This window comes from Dunckerocampus dactyliophorus, chromosome 9 (genome assembly GCF_027744805.1).
Source record: "Dunckerocampus dactyliophorus isolate RoL2022-P2 chromosome 9, RoL_Ddac_1.1, whole genome shotgun sequence".
Lineage (NCBI taxonomy): Eukaryota > Metazoa > Chordata > Actinopteri > Syngnathiformes > Syngnathidae > Dunckerocampus > Dunckerocampus dactyliophorus.
The window spans coordinates 29,661,009-29,678,586 of NC_072827.1; the positions used below are offsets into that span (position 1 = coordinate 29,661,009).

Here is a 17,578-nt window from a genome sequence, read left to right on the forward strand (position 1 = left end):
GCTGTAAGTGTAGTGTATCTTTTCCAGCAAGGAGACAAGGTGTCGCACCCTTGCCAGGAATGATGTCTGTGTGTGTGTGTGTGTGTGTGTGTGTGTGTGTGCGTGCGTGCATGTCGGCTTGTATTGTAAATCTCGGTGGCATCTTAATAGCACCTTGATACCTCTCAAACAAGTTTCCAAATATTCGTGTGCATGTGTGTGTGTGTGTGTGTGTGTTTCCATTTAAACTGCTTTATTTATTTGCTTAATGCACATCCAAATGTGCCACCCTGTCCCTTGAGGACACTGTCACAACCCTCATGTACCACATGGGCCATCACTCTCTCCTATTGGCCGGGAATGTGTGTGTGCATGTGTGTGAGGCTCACACACCCTTCCTGTGACACACACGCACACACACACCTCCCCGCTCACTAATGAAAACTCTCAGTGTGGTGAGCTTCTCCTGATAGGAGCGTGCGTGGAAACTTCGAGGTGTGCTTTTCAAAGTGTGATTCTTCTTATGGAAAAGTGTGAGGAGCTGACATTGGAGCGTATTAAAAGATGACACCTCCTCATCTCGTCAACATGGAAGCAGACGTCGGGCTCATCCTGAGGTATTTATTGCTACTCCTACTTCCCCACTGCGTCTGACTGGTTCTTTAGTGGTGTAAACAAACAATGACCTTCTCTTTCACCGTATAATATTGTCTGATGTAAGAAAACACTCACCAAAATGCAGCCCGACGTAGAGTAGAATGTGACTCTTCCTGGTTGACATCCGTGTTCTTTTCAATGTCTTCTCTATTAAATGTGTGAATTGCTTTATGAACTCGACAGCCAAAGTTTGAAGTCACATTTTAGCATTCCAAACTGTCTAAAGCGCGGGTGTCCAAGGGTTTTCCACCGAGGGCCACAAACTGGAAAATAAAAGGATGCGAGGGCCACTTGGATATTTTGTAACGCAACACATGTAGAAATGCTCAGGGGTTATATGTACGTATTCCAAGAACAAAAACCTGCATTTCAGCTTTGTGATATAGATGGAAAAGCCTATTAATAGTACGGACTTCCATCTTTGCTCTTCTTTCCCTGTTTTTGCTATTTTTGCTGTTTCCAAAATACTTCAACTTTCTTCTTAAATAAACTTCGTAAAGTTTCCTCTCGTAATATTATTTTGACTTCATTCCCATATTATAACTTTTTTTACAACTTAAAAAAAATAAAATTCTTTAATATTACACCTCCAAAAAGTGAAATTATTTTTCCTCATTATATTATGGGATTATTTTTGTAAAAGAAAAAGTCATACATTTACAGGAATAAAGGATAAAGTCATAATTTAACAAGGAAAATGTTGCAATTTTATGAGAAAAAAGTCTGAATTTTACTGAGAAAAAGCTGGAATTTTAAAAGCAAAAACCACCTAACTGAATAAAGAAAAAGGAGGAATTTCTCGAAAATAATGTCTGACTTTTTCGAGAATACAGCTGGAAAATACGAGAAAAGAGTCATCATTTTACCAGCAACAAAAGTCGTAATTTTAATAAGTGGAATTTTAAGAGAATAAAGCTGGATTTTGTTGAGAATAAAGTGATTTTTTCTGGACAAAAGCTGGAATTGTAAAAGCAAAAACAACCTGAGGAAAAAAAGAGGAATTTTTCGGAAATAATGTCTGACTATTTCGACAATACACTTGAGAGTCATTTTACAAGCAGGTAAAAATGAATTGAACCAGAAAAAAGACAACATTTTATGAGAATAATGTTGCATTTTTACGAGAACAAATTTGAAAAATTCAGCAACATGAGCCAAACATGAGTGGAAAAAAAATCAACTGAATGAGAATAAAGGTGAAAGTTTACAAGAATAATGTCTGGCGTTTTGGAGAATAAATAGGGAAAATGGTGAGAAAGGAGTAATCATTTTACGAGTGGCACAACACATCGAGATGGAATTTTACCACAATAACTTTTGGACTTTTTCCAAACAGAAAGTTGGAAAATTACGAGAAAAGAGTCATAATTTTATGAGTGCGGAAAACCTTTATTGAACGTAAGAAAATCTGGAATTTTACAGGTGGGGAAAAAAATGGCAAAGATGGCATTTTAGAAGAATAGATATTTGTCATTTTGGAGTTTATCCAAGAGGAGACTGAAGGCAGCAATAAAAAAATGAGCGCAGCAGTAAAGCGGAGGTTGTGGAGCATAATACAGTCGTCCCTCGTTTATCGTGCTTGGTTCCAGACGATAAGTGAATTTCCTTATTTATAAATGGAATATTCTTGTAGTTAGCACAGAAAACCTGTTTTAGACCTTCTAAATATGTTTTTAGCATTATTAGAGCCCTCTAGACATGGAATAACACTCATATAGGCACTTTTGCACTTGTATTACACAATATAGTTGATATTGTAACACAAAATAAGACGAACACAAAAATAAGATATTACATAGACGCACATGTTAGCACTGATGGCATACTTGGTGGGTATTGTCCCAATGTAACGTTCCTGACAATGAGTGGCCAGTGTAGCAGAATACTATTGCAATGGCGCAGTGAACATTCACACTGGAGCTGCTGTCAGCCACAACTCACGCCAGCCATTGGCACTCTCCACACAGCTACCCATGCTAACACTCAGCAACTCCACAGCATCTATCTTCCAAATGTTTTAAATATAGTCGTTCATTTAGCCATTTTTGTGATTGAAAATGCTTAATTTCAGCCAAGAATATGTACAATGTGTATATTTTGTATATATGCATGCGTTTTGACTAATAATAAGACATGTTCAACCACAAAATCATGAATTCATTTTTGAAAAAGTGCCGAAGTCCTTTAGTGCAGCTCCTCTCATCAGATTAAAGTCGCCCTCCCTCATTCAGGGCTACTGCTGCAAAATGCACCACACGCCCTGAGATTACGCCCCAGTAATTGCATTCTAACTCGGCTTAAAGTATAAACTCATAGCGGGGCCACTGGGTGAGTAGGAATGCGCCAATATTGGCCTCTGAACCTGGAGATTTACATGAGGCCAGGAGCCACGGTTAATCTTAATCCTAAAAGTGGGACAGTTACAGTGCAGGAGTATTCTTTTGATGAAACAGTCAGAGAGGAGTTATTCCATTTCAAGTAGTGTCATGCCCCCCCACCACCACCACCACCACCACCACGACCAAGGGATGGAAATTGTTGTGAAGTGAAAGTGAAAAGCTGTAAAAGGTTAAGCAGGGCATCCAAGGCCACAGGTAACCCTGCTGGATGTTAGCCCACCTTTCTTGACCTCCGCAGGGTGGTGAGCCTTTTTTTGTTTGTTTTTACTCCACAGCCAGAAGACCTGGCAGGAGAGTTTTTTGAAAAACGAGAGGAAATGCCTCCTTCTAACAGGGTTTCCTGCAGGAAGCTTGCAGAAGGGCGATCTAAACTGGGAGAAGTGACGAAAAGGACATGAACAGGAACCCCCAGACATTTCCCGTGATGGCTTCATTGTTCTTTCGACACGTCAATATTTTAGAAGCGGGTCGCTGTGGGCTTCATTTCATAACGTACATGCAAAAAGAGGAATATTTGTCATATAAAAGAGTCGTCCCATCCACTTTAACACTAATCCAAGGGTGTCCACAGTTTTCATGGCCTCACTCTGTCACGGTTTCTCAAAAATATATTACTTAATAAATCATGTTGCTTTGTGGCTGAATATGACCTATTATTAGTAAAAAGAATATTTATATATTTCAGCTAATTTTTTGCCTGGTTTAAACATTTTCAGGCCTGAAAATGGTTAAATTAACCAAAATCCAAATAGAAGGCATTCAGAAGACACATTCAAAGATGTCGTGATGATATGTAGTACTCTAAACTGGTCACTAGGTGCCAGTATTGTTACTGTAATGTTCAGTGAGACACACAAGCATCAGTCTTGATCTCCACAACAACAGGCTTTTATTGCAGGTTTGAATGATCTCACAACAGGCACAATCATCCCTAACACGGACTACCGTTGCGGCTGTAAGTCATGCCAAGCTAAAACTCAACTGTGAAGCCCCAGCGTCACTTCCTGTCGGCGCCACTGGAACACATTTACTGCATCACACATGAGCATGTCTTATGTCTGTCTTAAATGACTTATTTTCTCTTATTATGTCTACTATATTTGGTAATTTGGTGACTGTAGGGGTGTTATTTCATGTCTACGGGGCTCTAATAATGTTAAAAAAAACATATTCAAAAGGTCGTAATGTGTTTTTTTGTGCTCTAACGATGAACATATTCCATTTGTAAGGAAGGAATCCTACTTTTCGGATATTCACTTATCACAGTCGGGTCTTTAATTAACCGCGATAAACAAGGGATGAGTGTACATGTCTTGTCCTAGATTGGCTTGGTTTATAGCATGCTAGCAATTAAAACTAACCCCTGCATCCTTCAATTTGTCACCATGCAGCCCTCGGTGGACAACATCTGGACACTCCTGACCTACTAGATTGGATGTAACATACAGTTCTGTCCAAAGGTCTTGAACCACCACTAGCTTTGTTGTTTAGTGACCCTTTTTACAGCAGTCGATGTTAATATGTTAGAGGAGACCTTGCAGAAGAGCGGCACATAGGCTAAGAATGATTAAATGTTGGCGAGAATCCGGATAAAAGTGCGAGTAAGAAACAAGTTTATCACCATTTGATGGAACAGGACATCCCCTGGAATCTTATTGGAAGCAGCCTGCAAAACACCAAACAATATTTTTCCACTTTTGCTAACAGTTGAGTCTGTCTGAGGTCCACCTGTCGCATACGATCATGAAAGCACTGCTAACAGATCAAATGGAATGATAGCCGTAGATTAAATACTGTAAATGTACTGTTAATGGCGTGCCCTCGTCATTTTAACAATGTCCAGACATTTGATGCCTCACATCGCCTTGCTCATGCCAGCACTGGTGTCAGCCGCATGTAGCTGAGTCACTGTCTACATTGTACGAGTTACAGCTCATGTTTCAACCACACGAGCGCATCTACATGTCGGTGCAGAGTCGGGCAAGGCTCGTGCAAATGCCTGTGGCCACAGGTGCAACCTGGTGGAACGTTTCTGCGTGTGCAGCCTCTGTTTCACTATCATTACTGCTTGTAGCTGTGGTAGCTGTGTGTCAAGGGTACAAATTACAGCAGGGGTGTCCCAACCTTTTCCACCAGCGGCCGCATACAGGATGGCAAAAGGAGGCGGGGGGCCAATTTCATATTTTTATTTTCTTTTTTCTCTTCACACTGTGCCTTTTTGCTGTATTGTTCCCATTTTTGCTGGTTTTTAGTGTTTAATGTTATTTCTACAAAGCGCCATGGGCCAATAGTAAACAAAATGGCCCCGGGCCCGTACGTTGGACGTCCCTGAATTACAGTTTTAGTGCAGCCCACACCTCGTTTTCCTGTTCCTGTGTGTGTGCACAATCCATCGGCATACATTATAAGAGCTGTGTCAGAAAGTTGATCAAAATAATAATAATCATTTTAGAATATGATTAAGTCTAAAGTCCCGTTCCTTTTATATTTCTTTGTAAGGCATCTTTGAAATTGCAATTTTACAAGAGTAGGTGTGATATTGCAGGAAAAAAGTTGTTGTAACGTTATGAAAATAAAGCTGTAATTATTTAACAAAAACAATAAGATCATATTTTTTTCCCCAACTAAAAAGTGCAAATGACAATAAAGTGTAATTTTTACAAAATAAGTTTGTAATACAAAAAACCCCAAGAATTAGTTTATACTGTCACGAGAATAAATTTGCGTTTATTTGAGAAAGATGTAATGTTAGGAGCAAGAGTTAGAAGAGCTGTAATGACTTGCATTAATACTTGAATAATAACAAACATCATGTACAGTAATCCCTCCCACTTTGTACTTTACATATCTTTTGTCTGTGTTAAGTATTTCAGCATAAAAAGGGCTAAATGACCTAAAACACAACTATAAGGCATTACTGGCTACTGTTGCGGTTGCAACGCATGCCAAGCTAAAACTGAACTCCGAACCTCTGATGTCACTTCCTGTCCGTGCCACTGAGACACATTTACAGCAACAGACACGAGCACGAGTCTTAATTATGTCTTAAATGTCTACTATATTGGATAATACGAGTGTAAAGGGATTACTGTAAAGTACAAGCACAATAATAAACGTAATGTCAAATGAACGCCTCTCTGACAGCGGCAATCAAAACAGGGCATGCAGAATTGATCATACATCGCTTGTATTGTTTGACCGCGCATGTGTGCCTCATGAAATGTTTCCATTCTGTGAGAGCAGTGCGCTATGGCAGCCTACTACAGGAGGCACAAAGTGATCTCAAGATTGACTGAAATGATGCTTATGCTGTACTTTCCATTCCGGACCATATTTAAATAGGATGTGTGCATGAAAGTGGACTGACTGAGGGCAATCATGGAGCCTGAGTGGAACTGCAGCTTCCACTGTGAGTCAGCACACTGCCTCATCCACTCAGGGGTCAACAGGCAGGAGAGCATGGACGTGATGTACAGACTGTGCACTCTCAGTAAGGTAATACCACCCACATGTGCACATGTTGTGTAGTACATGGACGTTTGCACAACTTTTAAATAGTCACATCCAATCAAGAATGTCCATGTGCATTTGCAAATGTTGCAATTTCTACAGTATATGTGACATGTGCATCTTACCCGTCTTCTCAGATGACTGTAGATCCACCGAGGCGCTCCCTCTCCCCTGTGCTGAGCGCCGTGGTGTGGACGCTGCTCTCCTGCGGCATCCTGCTGACCTTCTGCTTCCTGCTCTTCACGCTGCGCTTCAAAAACAACAGGTTGCTTGCACACAGCTCTCTGTGGCAACACAAGGCAGATGCGCTGATTGTCCACCTTTTAGGATAGTGAAGATGTCCAGCCCCAACTTGAATGTCCTGAGCCTCTTTGGAAGCGTCCTCACCTACAGCAGCGGCTTCCTGTTTGCCATGGACGGGCGGCCACACCCGCAGATGGAGGAATCAACGGCGGTGCTCCATGTAAGTTCTGCTTTTGTCTGCGTTTTATCGGTGGATTAACTGTTACGTCACTTCTTATTCCCGCAGGCTCGGGTTTGGACTCTGTGTCTAGGCAGCACCATGGTGTTTGGGCCTATTTTGGGGAAAACCTGGAGGCTGTACAGGGTGTTCACCCAGAGAGTGCCTGACAAGAGAGTGGTAAGGCACAAACTTGCAATTTTATTTGGATCACATGCACCAAACATGATATCTCTTTTTTTAAAATGTGGATGAAGTTATGCCGTTTTTTCTGTCACTCTTTTATTTGAACCTGCTGGTTTTGTTGAGCAACTTTTATGGGACGTATAAATACACAGTATCATGACTAATTGGAGGATGCCTGGGGGGATGCATTGCGGTGGTGTACAACACTGCATTTGCCAAATGTAGATCAACAGGAACTTCTCTGAGTCTTTGTCCAGGTCACTTGTTGCTAGGCAGACTTTATAATGCCCCAAACCCAGACCAAAAAAAAATTATGTTTCCAAGGTAACTTGGAACAAATTATTGCATCACACACCGTAGAAAGGACAGGGAGCTCTGTCACGGATTTTCCAAACTGTATTAATTAATAATGATGCTGTTTTGTGGAGTAATGAGGCTTATTATTATTATGATTATTATTATTATATTTATTACTTACTGCATTAATTACTGCATATATTTGCCTAAATTAAGCATTTTCAAGCATAAAAATGGATAAATGAACTAAAATGCAAACTTGAGGCATTCAAAGATGCTGTGACTGATATGTAGTATTCTACACTGGCCACTAGGTGTCAGTAATGTTGCTGTAATGTTCGGTGAGACACAAGCACAGGCTTTTATTGCAGGTTTGAATGATCTCACAGCATCCGCAATACCACCTTATAAAAATCCCGTAATAAAAACCCGGGCTGCTGTTGCGGTCGTCACCCACGCAAAGCCGAAACTCAACTCTGAACCCTCGACATCACCCGGGGGGGTGCTTAAATGGGTTACAATCTCCATTGTCCCAATGACTCTTGATTTCTGAGTCCACAGTAGTCCGTTCTGTGTCCGTACCCGTGTATATTCGTATATTCCTCTAGGTACGCAAGGCCAACTTCGACATTTAAGCTCTTTTTCCAGTATTTCTTCCCGTTATCTGTAGTGTATCTCAGCAAAAATGTCATTTGTTCCATAATGTAGGTGTCCTGAATTATTTTTTCCCATTCACCCATTGTTGGAGGTTCTTTTGACAACCATTTTTTAGTTATTGCTTTCTTACTACCAGCCAATAATATCTGCCATAAATATCTATCCCCTCTTTTAACTTCTTCTGGTATGTTTCCCGAGTAAATCACCTCAAAAGTAGGTTTATCTCTATTCTGATGATTTGCGTAATTGCAGAAATAACATCTGTCCAATACGTAACCATAATTGGACAGCTGACCTGCTGAATTTTCCCCACATGGTCTCCAGCAACGCCCTTCCCCTGGTATGTCAGTTTGTAGTTGCTTCATTCTGGGGTAATAAGGAACTTCAAGCTGTTCTTCCATATAAATTCTCTCCACAGTGGGAAACTAATTGTAGTATGTTGTGTTTTATATTCTGTATGTTTGTCCAATCCTCCTCAGTTAATTTTATGTTTGCGTCTTTTTCCCTCCTGTTTTTGACAAGTATTGTAGAGAGGCCTTTCTCTTCTTGTAGGAAAGAATAAATTCTAGAAATCATTTTTTAAATTTGTTTTTCCATGAACGATATCAACAAAGATCTTTACGAGACATCTTTTACTCCCTCCGCAGTTTTAAAATGTTTTCAAAATAGGCTCTTAGCTGCTGGCATTTATATAAATCCTGTTTCTCCAAATTGCGTGTTTCCGAGAGCTGCTGAAAGGTTTTCAGTTCCCACCCCCAGCAGAGACAGTGCAGTAGGACGAGATTCCTCCGCTTATCCATTGCTTGAATCTCCAGTCCATTTTGGCTGGAGGAAAGTTAGAATCATAAGCCACCCAGCGTAGTATTTTTGCTCATTTTTCAAATTTTGGATCTCTATTAGGTAATACGAGTGTAGGGGTGTTATTTCATGTCTAGAGGGCTCTAGTAATGTTAAAAACTGTATTTAGAAGGTCATAAACAAGTTTTCTATACTGTAACTATGAATAAATTCCAGGAGGAATCCCACTTAGTGGAAGTTCACTTATCACTGGGTCTGGAACTAATTAACTGCAATAAACGAGGGATTACTGTAAATATTATGAGAAATGTACTCTGTATTAAATATTTTAAAAATCACAAGCTTTTTTCATCTCCTTGAGCTGGTGATGCATTTTCCCCTAATTGTCTTCCTGTGTCAGATCATCCGAGACATCCAGCTGATGGCCATGGTTGCCCTCCTGATCCTGGTGGACCTGCTGGTTCTTACTGCCTGGAACCTCACTGATCCCATCCGCTGTTCTCGATCAGTCGGTGCGCTCGTTAAGGTATGTCTAACAACGTCAAATCTTGGTAGTTAGCTTACTTTTATAAAGACTTTCTGATTTTATTCACAGAGTTAAGGATGGATTACATGTACTGTGACAAATACAGCCTGCTTTCACCTCACTTTTTTTGGTTTTCCCTGTTGTAGATGGTGGAGAAAGACGTATTCTACTCTTTGTCTCAACATGAGTCCTGTTCTTCTGTGTATTCGCATCTGTGGGTTATCATAATAGCTGTTAAAAAGGTATGTCATCTACTAAAGTGTCACGAGATCTCGTGAGATCATCGAAGTTGTACTGCTGTCGCCGTGTTTATTATCCAAGCAGAAGCTGGAGTAATTCTAGATTTCATCAGAGTTGCTCTAGATTAGTCAGATTACCACGTAGATGTTCAGACTTGTCTGCACCCTTAATCGCCGAGCGATTCTATTTACGCTCGTTACATTTGGCTGGGCACCGACTTTAAAAACTCCAGCGATCACTGGTTTCGCCTCATAACGTACCTCAAACATACGTGAGATCTTTGTTGACCACTTAGCGACACGGTCACTGTATTTAGCGAAAAGGGGTGCGCATTGTAAATGTTCCTCGCTTAAAGTATCCGCCCCGCGGCACCTCCGATTGTACATAAATACCGCCGTGCAATGCCGGTTTCATCACAGTCTAAAAGCTGTATTTTTATACAGTTTGTATTAAGTTGTATTTTTATTTATATTAAATCTAATTTTGTAATGATAAAATACTAATATAATACTATAATACTATAATACTAAAATACTAACATAATAAATATAATAATAAATAATGATAATAAAATTAAAAAAAAAATATATATATATATATATAGATGAGAATAAAGTGATACTGTATATAAATTATTTTTCATAAGAAGTTATGTTGTGATGTTATGCAAATAAAATCATAATTCTGAGAAATTGTTACGTGAATAAAATAAATATCATAACATAAAAATAACATTACAAGTAATTTTATGGGAGGAAGGCCGTAATTTTATGTAATGATTTACAAAAAAGTTGCAATTTTATGACAAAGCTGTAGTTGTTGGCTTTTCTAATGTCATAAACTTACAGCAAGTCATAATTTTATGAAAATAATGTCATACGATTTAAAAATGTAAATGCTGTTGTTCTTTGTCTTTTATAATGTCACATAGTTACCACAAATCATAATTTTATGAAAATAATGTCATAATTACCAACAGTCATGATTTTATTAAAATAATGTCATATTTTATGAAAATAAAGTCATAATTACACAAACTCATCATCTTACAAAAATAACCTAATATTTTTACAATACAGCTTTTAATTTGATCCAAAAAAGTCATAATACAAGAATAATATTACTAGCAGGAAGAGGCCTGAATACTCCTCCTAGAGTACACAGTAAATCTTCATGAGTATGAGTAGAAAGCTATGCTTGAGGAGGCGGAAAAGTCATAATCGTCAGCCAGAACGTCAAAAGAGTTGCCCAAAGTGTGACATGACACTGATTACATGTTCACTGCAAGCTCTTTATATTGTCTTTATAAAAACCTCTTCTTTGTCCCCACACATTTTCTCAGGGTTGTCTCCTCCTCTATGGGACGTATCTAGCCGGCCTAACCAGCAACGTCAGCCACCCTCCGGTCAACCAGTCTCCCACCATCCTAACGGCTGTCACTTTGGTGACGCTCTGCTCCACCGTGGCCGTCCCCGTGTCCGTCTTCATGCAGGCTTGGCCCAACGTGGTTTACAGCACTGTGGCTGGAGCCATTTTCATCTGCACGCTGGCTACTAACTGCATGCTGTTTGTGCCTCAGGTAGGAAAAGTCCTTTATTAGGCACACCTGAACAATCCATTGAGGTCCGATGCAAGCGCTGGATCCAAGGTTCTGCCGTGATGGACTGCATTTGTACATGAAAGTATATATTTAAAAAGGGAAATGTACATTTTTAATGGGTATATCATTATTAGAAATATAACTTGAACTGAAATAAAAAAAAGAGTATTGCAATTTGCGAGTATTTTTTAGGTTGAAACCTAGTACTGTAGCCTACTACTAAAGGGGAGGTGCAATACCGACCCCTACAGGCTTGGAGTGGAACATCATTCACCACAACTTCGAACTGGAAATTTACAACCGGGCTTGTTATTTTTTCAATTAATATTAGAATAAATCAATAAAAATGTAAATAAAAATAGATTTTTTTGGGCATATACTATGAAATTAGCTGCAACAATAGGAGGGAAGGATCCCAAAAGTATCTTTTAAGGCGTTCTTAGTCAGTAAATGCCCAAGTGGGTGGAATTTCCTGCTGGGCATTTGTGCCTGTCCCACCTCCTCCGGTCCCCATGGGTCAGCTGCAGGGTTATCAGCCAGGAACCAACATTCCTCAAAGTTTCCCCCCTTTAATAATCCTTGTGGTTGTCTTTGTGACCAGAAGAGAGGCACCTCTCCCCATCCTAGTCCTGATCTTCTTGCCTGGACTCTGCCACAATCTCCTGGTATTGGAGACTATCGACAGCTCGTTTGACTTCAGTTTGAGCGTTCCACTTTTGACCCAAAGGAACCTTGGCGTTTGCGTTCCTTACTGACTGATCAGTGGAATCTCTTAGCCTGGTCTTCTCTTGCATGTAGTTAGTTGCACTATGTTCTTCCCGAAGAGGCCTGTTTCGGAGAGACACCGTGGCAGCCCCACTTGAGAGACACTGATTCATGCAGACATGTCAGTTGGTCCTATGACTTTCGTCGAAACCCATCTGACATGGTGTGCCGTGACTGTCAGTGGAGGGTGACTCACACACAAAGGTTTATGAGTCAAAACTGTGTGGGCTCTTGCAAACAGGTTTACGACCCACTAAGTGTCTCCCAGTGGGTTTATGTTAGGATAAAGGAATGCTTCTAAAGGAGAGGGGAATATTTCCTCGATGAGATGATGAGATGAAAACACACCTGGTCAGAAAGATCGCACACAAACCCACACTAGTAAACACGTGTGTTGTATTAAGACGCTTGGCCTACGTGATACTAAATAGACTTTTTAATTTGCACTCGCAGCTGACAGAGTGGCGAAACTTTGAAGAGGATCAGAACAACCCGGGTCAGATGGCCAAGTATTTCAGCAGTCCCAGTAAGAGCCAGCCGTCAGTCTACAGCCAAGACGACATCTACTTCCTCTTGGGGGAGAACAACTCCATGAAAAAACTGCTCAATGAGGTACTTAGTAACTTTTGATCAAGTTAGCCGACCACAGGGTTTGTTCTTTTTTAACTTAGTAAAACCGTAAGTAGTAAGACCGACCCCTAAAGACTTTAAGAGTTGTGTTCTATTTCGGTCCAATCAAGGCATGTTTCTACTGTTGCTCAGGTATCAGGGGAGGTTTGTTTAGTTCAGCATTCCATTGCAATTATGTCTGTACTCCAATAAAGTGAGAAATGTTATCTACGGCATTTGCACAACATCGTACATTAGAGAGTTTTTCTTGAGGTTAAATGCAGTAAAGTGGCAAAATTCGGACACGTGATGCAGGAAAGTAACCAAAACCAACTGATATCGATTTGATCGATCCAAGGGTTGATCCACACTCCCGGTAAAAGCTGTGTTTATCCCGGCTTTTTGGGCTGCCGCTGTTCTGTGTGAACAGCTCAGGCACAAAACCAATTACCAAACATCCGTTCCACTCTGAGACGGGCAGTGACTGGCTTCTTTTTCAGAATTGGTGGTAATTTTGAGCAGGGATGAGCAAAAATATGATATATAAGAAAAAGCACTGTTGTTCAGGTGAAGCTTGTGGAAAACGTACTATGATTTTCTGTACTTCTTTCTTTGAGATCGTGCACGATATGCTGCTTGTTGCTACACCACAGAAACAAAGCAATATTCTATATGTGAAATTAAGGTAAAAAAAAACTAAATATATTTTGTCAAATTACGGCTTGTAGCTACATGACTGGTAGCAAATAAAGAACGAAAGGGATTTATTTTACTTTAACCAGCATGACTAACCAATGAGTAGAATTTATGAGTAGCTTCATGTTTACATTTTCCAGAAGAACGCAGTGATTGACAGCTTGCAGGAGCAGGTGAACAACGCCAAAGATAAGCTTCTACGTCTGGTGTCAGCGAGCCAGCTGTCGGTGAAGCAGGAAGATGTGGACTCCTCCAACCTCCACTCCTCCTCCACTCAGACTACGGAACTTCAGTCCTGTGACTTTGCGGCTTCTCTACCTCAGTCCAGACTCTCGCCCCCGCCACCTGTTTTACCTCGTCTCATGGCCGCTGGTGGTCCAGGGTCTTCTGAGCTGGTCCCTCCACCAGACTACATAGCTGCCCTCTCTCCTCCCCCCGGTGGGTTGGATGCAGATCCATGTAAGCCCACAGCAGAGGATGCAGTCCTCCAGGCGTCAGGCTCACTTAGGACAGCAGAGGAGACGGCTCACTTTGTCACTTCTGTACAATCGCATAGACTGCTGAACCCTTCTGAGGTTGAAACCTTTAGCAAGTGTCCAACCTCCCCCTTGGGACCAAGCACCAAACCGAATGGCTTTGTTAGTAGCGAGAAGTTGCAAGAGATCCTCCAAGAACTGAGTGTGGACACAGTCTTGGCCAGGAGGCCTTCTCATATTAAATTCAAAGAGGACTCCTCGCTTTCCCCCATGTCCTTAAGGACACCCCGCTCCCCTAACCCTCCTTTAGTCTTCCGCTACCCCAGCATCTCCCCCTACGCCATGAGGAAACGCCGACCACCCTTCCATTCGCCGAGACGAGGTATGGCTCCACCTTGTTTGTACACAGAGGCTGCTGGCTGTAGGCGGATGAGGGACAGCTGCGGGGCCTGGAAGCCAAGCAAGCATCCTGAAGGAGTCACACTAAATGGGGGCGTCGCAGTGGATGGTACTCTCCTCCAGATTCCCCTCGAGGTGCAGGAGCAGGATGAAGAAGGCTTGGCTTCTGACAGATGTGCTTCAGAACATGCCTCTGATGTGGACGCGGGCAGCGACGCCGAGCAGCGCTGCGGACACCAGGCGGACCCTTGCCGGTACTGGGAGTCAGACTCGAGCAGCTCAACAGACTACTGTTTCTACCATCGACCCTACTGCGACTCCTGCTTGCAACGAGGATCTCTCCTGTCCTCAGACTCGTCCTCGGACTCTTCAGACAGCGAGTATGAAGGTTACGGCCTTTATCGCTCTCCACATCCTGTTGTGTTCAAGGAAGACCTCAAGCCAACACTTGTGTAAACAGGCACAATTTAGCTAAATTTAGCACCATTTAGCTAAAATTAGCCTCAAGGATAACTTTGATATCGATTAAGCTCATCTCTGTTTCGTTTAGTGCAATTCATTTGACTGCATTGACATTTGATTTCAATGTCATGATATTTAACAATGCAAACAGTATCGTGAGTACATCCCTCACACTTCAGAAACATTTTGTTACAATATTACACAAATGAAACTTGGATAAAACTTGGAAGATAGTACAGTTGTCCCTCGTTTATCGCAGGTAACTGGTTCCAGACCCAACCATGACATGGGAATTTCTGCGAAGTAAGAGTTTTTATTTATGAATGGGATATTTTCATTGTTAGAGCATAGAAAACCTGTTGACAACCTTCTAAATATGTTTTTTTTTTTACATTATTAGAGCAAAAAGGCATAATATATGGAGAAAAAGTAGAAATGTTGATGCTAATAACACAAAGCTGACATGTAAGCCATTTTTTAATCAACTTTGTAGCATACAGGATTGGTATTACCGGTAGCATTTTTTTACAAAATTAAAAATGTCAACATGTATTAATATCAAATGTAACTCAGCATGTCATAGGACATGTTGGAATTCATTCAATTAATTTCCCCCAATGAACCACAGCTACCTGGTGCACTCATGCAGCTGCAGACCATGGCACTACCACCACCATGCTTGACCGTAGGCAAGACACAATTATGTTGTGTTGGCAGCTATTTAGACAATAATGTGTTTTCAGAAGACAGTAAATCTGTACCGCTATACAAGCTGTACCCCGACTACTCTAAAGTATGTCCAATTTCATTTCCATAGTATTCCCTTAAGAAGATACACTGTAACGAAAATGCTTGCTGAAATATTTTGCGGGATACCATACATGGAAATCTGTTTATTTTACAAAACCGGTGCAGACCTCGAGCTCTTGAACACTCTCCGGACACTTTATAAGGTACACCTGCATCATCTAATGACGAGCTGTAGCCAAAAACATAGACAATAATGCAGTGGACTATACCAAACGGTGCTTCTTATTGCATTTATTACCATACAGTTCTTACATTGGATCACGCAGGGGTACTTTATATTCATGATGTGGCAGGTGAGTGTAATTTGCACATTTACATAATATATTTTTATAATTGACAGATTCAAGTGTGTAAAAATACACTGGGGACTACCGATAGCGCATCGTCGATGAAAAATGTAAGGAGTGCTATATTTATTATGTTATTTATTTCGACATGTTACTTTCTATTTTACTTCACTAGTATTGCACTTCAGTGAAAATTAGTTTGAATGTATAACTAGAGTGTTTTACTTTGTCAGTATGACGTCAACATGAGGCGGACGTTTCATGAAATGTTTTGTACTTCCTGCGTGTTGGCCTAAAAGGGCGCAAAGACACCCCACTGGCCCTCAAACGCTCGCGTGGTCTTATGTTTTGTTTTTTTTTTCTAACTGATTGCATGAAGAGCTAAACACAAAGTGTAGACACTTAATTCATGCCACCGACTCGCCAGAGGGCAGAAACCAAACAGAATTCTTCTACCGGAGTCTATGCTGCTTATTTCATTTAGAACTTCGTCAGACACTAATTGCTCTGACAGTGAGGGGTCTTAAGAAGTACAATATGGGGCAACAAGGCATAATTTAGACACCAATTTACCTTTTCAACACAGCACTTTCAGCTTATTTCGTTCTCTTTCCTTGAATTATTTTTGCTCTGCTGCCTTATTTCTGGGCCACTCTTCATTCTGCGTATTGAAGCACTGAAGGGCAGACTGGGAGGAGGAATTCTCTTTGTAGAGTACAACACAAGGCGATACAAACCACACAAAAGACTCTGCCAGCTTTAGTATGTGTGGGAGGCAAAGTCTTCCTGACAAACTAAGATTAGCCTGTTACTCTCCGATATGAACGATACTGGTGGCAAATCTCTATTGAATATGAAGTTATTGTTTTTTGAAACACACATTTGCTGCTCATATGAGCATGCTCTTGAGACACCATTAGAACATCATTAAAAAGTCACAATTGCGTAATAGTGGACCTTTAAGGTGCAGTAATTCCTTGTTTATCGTGATTAATAGGTTCCATATCCGACCGTGATAGGTGAATTTCTGCAAAGTAGGATCCCTTATTTATAAATGGAATATTTCCATAGTTTGAGCATAGAGAGCATGTTTATGACCTTCTAAATAGGTTTTTTTAACATTAATAAAACCCTCTAGAGATGAAATAACACCCCTTTAGTCACCGCTACACTTGTATTACCCGATATAGTAGACATAAGAGTAAAAAAGCCATTTAAGACATAAATAAGACTCATGCCCATGTGTGTTGCTACAAATGTATTCCCAAGGGGAGCAGAGTAAGTCGTGGACAGGAAGCGACATTGGGAGTTCAGAGATGAGGTTCATCTTGCCGTGGGTTACTGCTGCAACAGTAGCTTGTGTTTTCATTAGGAATTTTTATTAGGGATAATTGTGCCTGTTGTGAGGTCAGTCATTCAAACCTGCAATAAAAGCCTGTTGTTTCTGCAATCAAATGTCTGGTGCCTGTATGTCTGACCAAACATGACACTTACTGCCACCTACTGACCAGTGGAGAGTATTACAAATGATTCACAGCATCTTTTCAGTTTATTTTCGGAATGCCTTATATTTGTATTTTACATCATTTCTTTATAGTACTTGTATAAGCGAGAAACTACAAGCTTTTTTCCCCATTTTTGCTATTTTTTTCCCAGCTTTCTTTTCAAATAATCTTTGTACATTTTCTTCCTGTAATATAATGACTTTATTCTCATAATACTTTGACTTTATTCTCATAATATTAGAACTTTTTCCCCAACGTAA

At 40.6% G+C, this 17,578-nt stretch overlaps 1 protein-coding gene across 1 annotated transcript; it reads left to right on the plus strand.

The window, feature by feature from the left end:
* Positions 1 to 422: 422 nt before the first annotated feature.
* On the plus strand, positions 423 to 17,337 carry gpr156 (G protein-coupled receptor 156). The gene is made up of 10 exons (XM_054788347.1): positions 423 to 596; positions 6,378 to 6,530; positions 6,683 to 6,810; positions 6,873 to 7,008; positions 7,075 to 7,185; positions 9,344 to 9,469; positions 9,616 to 9,711; positions 11,052 to 11,288; positions 12,528 to 12,686; positions 13,520 to 17,337. Exons 2-10 carry the CDS (start codon positions 6,414 to 6,416, stop codon positions 14,708 to 14,710), a joined length of 2,301 nt encoding a protein of 766 aa, XP_054644322.1. The 5' UTR covers positions 423 to 596; positions 6,378 to 6,413; the 3' UTR covers positions 14,711 to 17,337.
* The last annotated feature ends 241 nt before the right edge of the window (positions 17,338 to 17,578 follow it).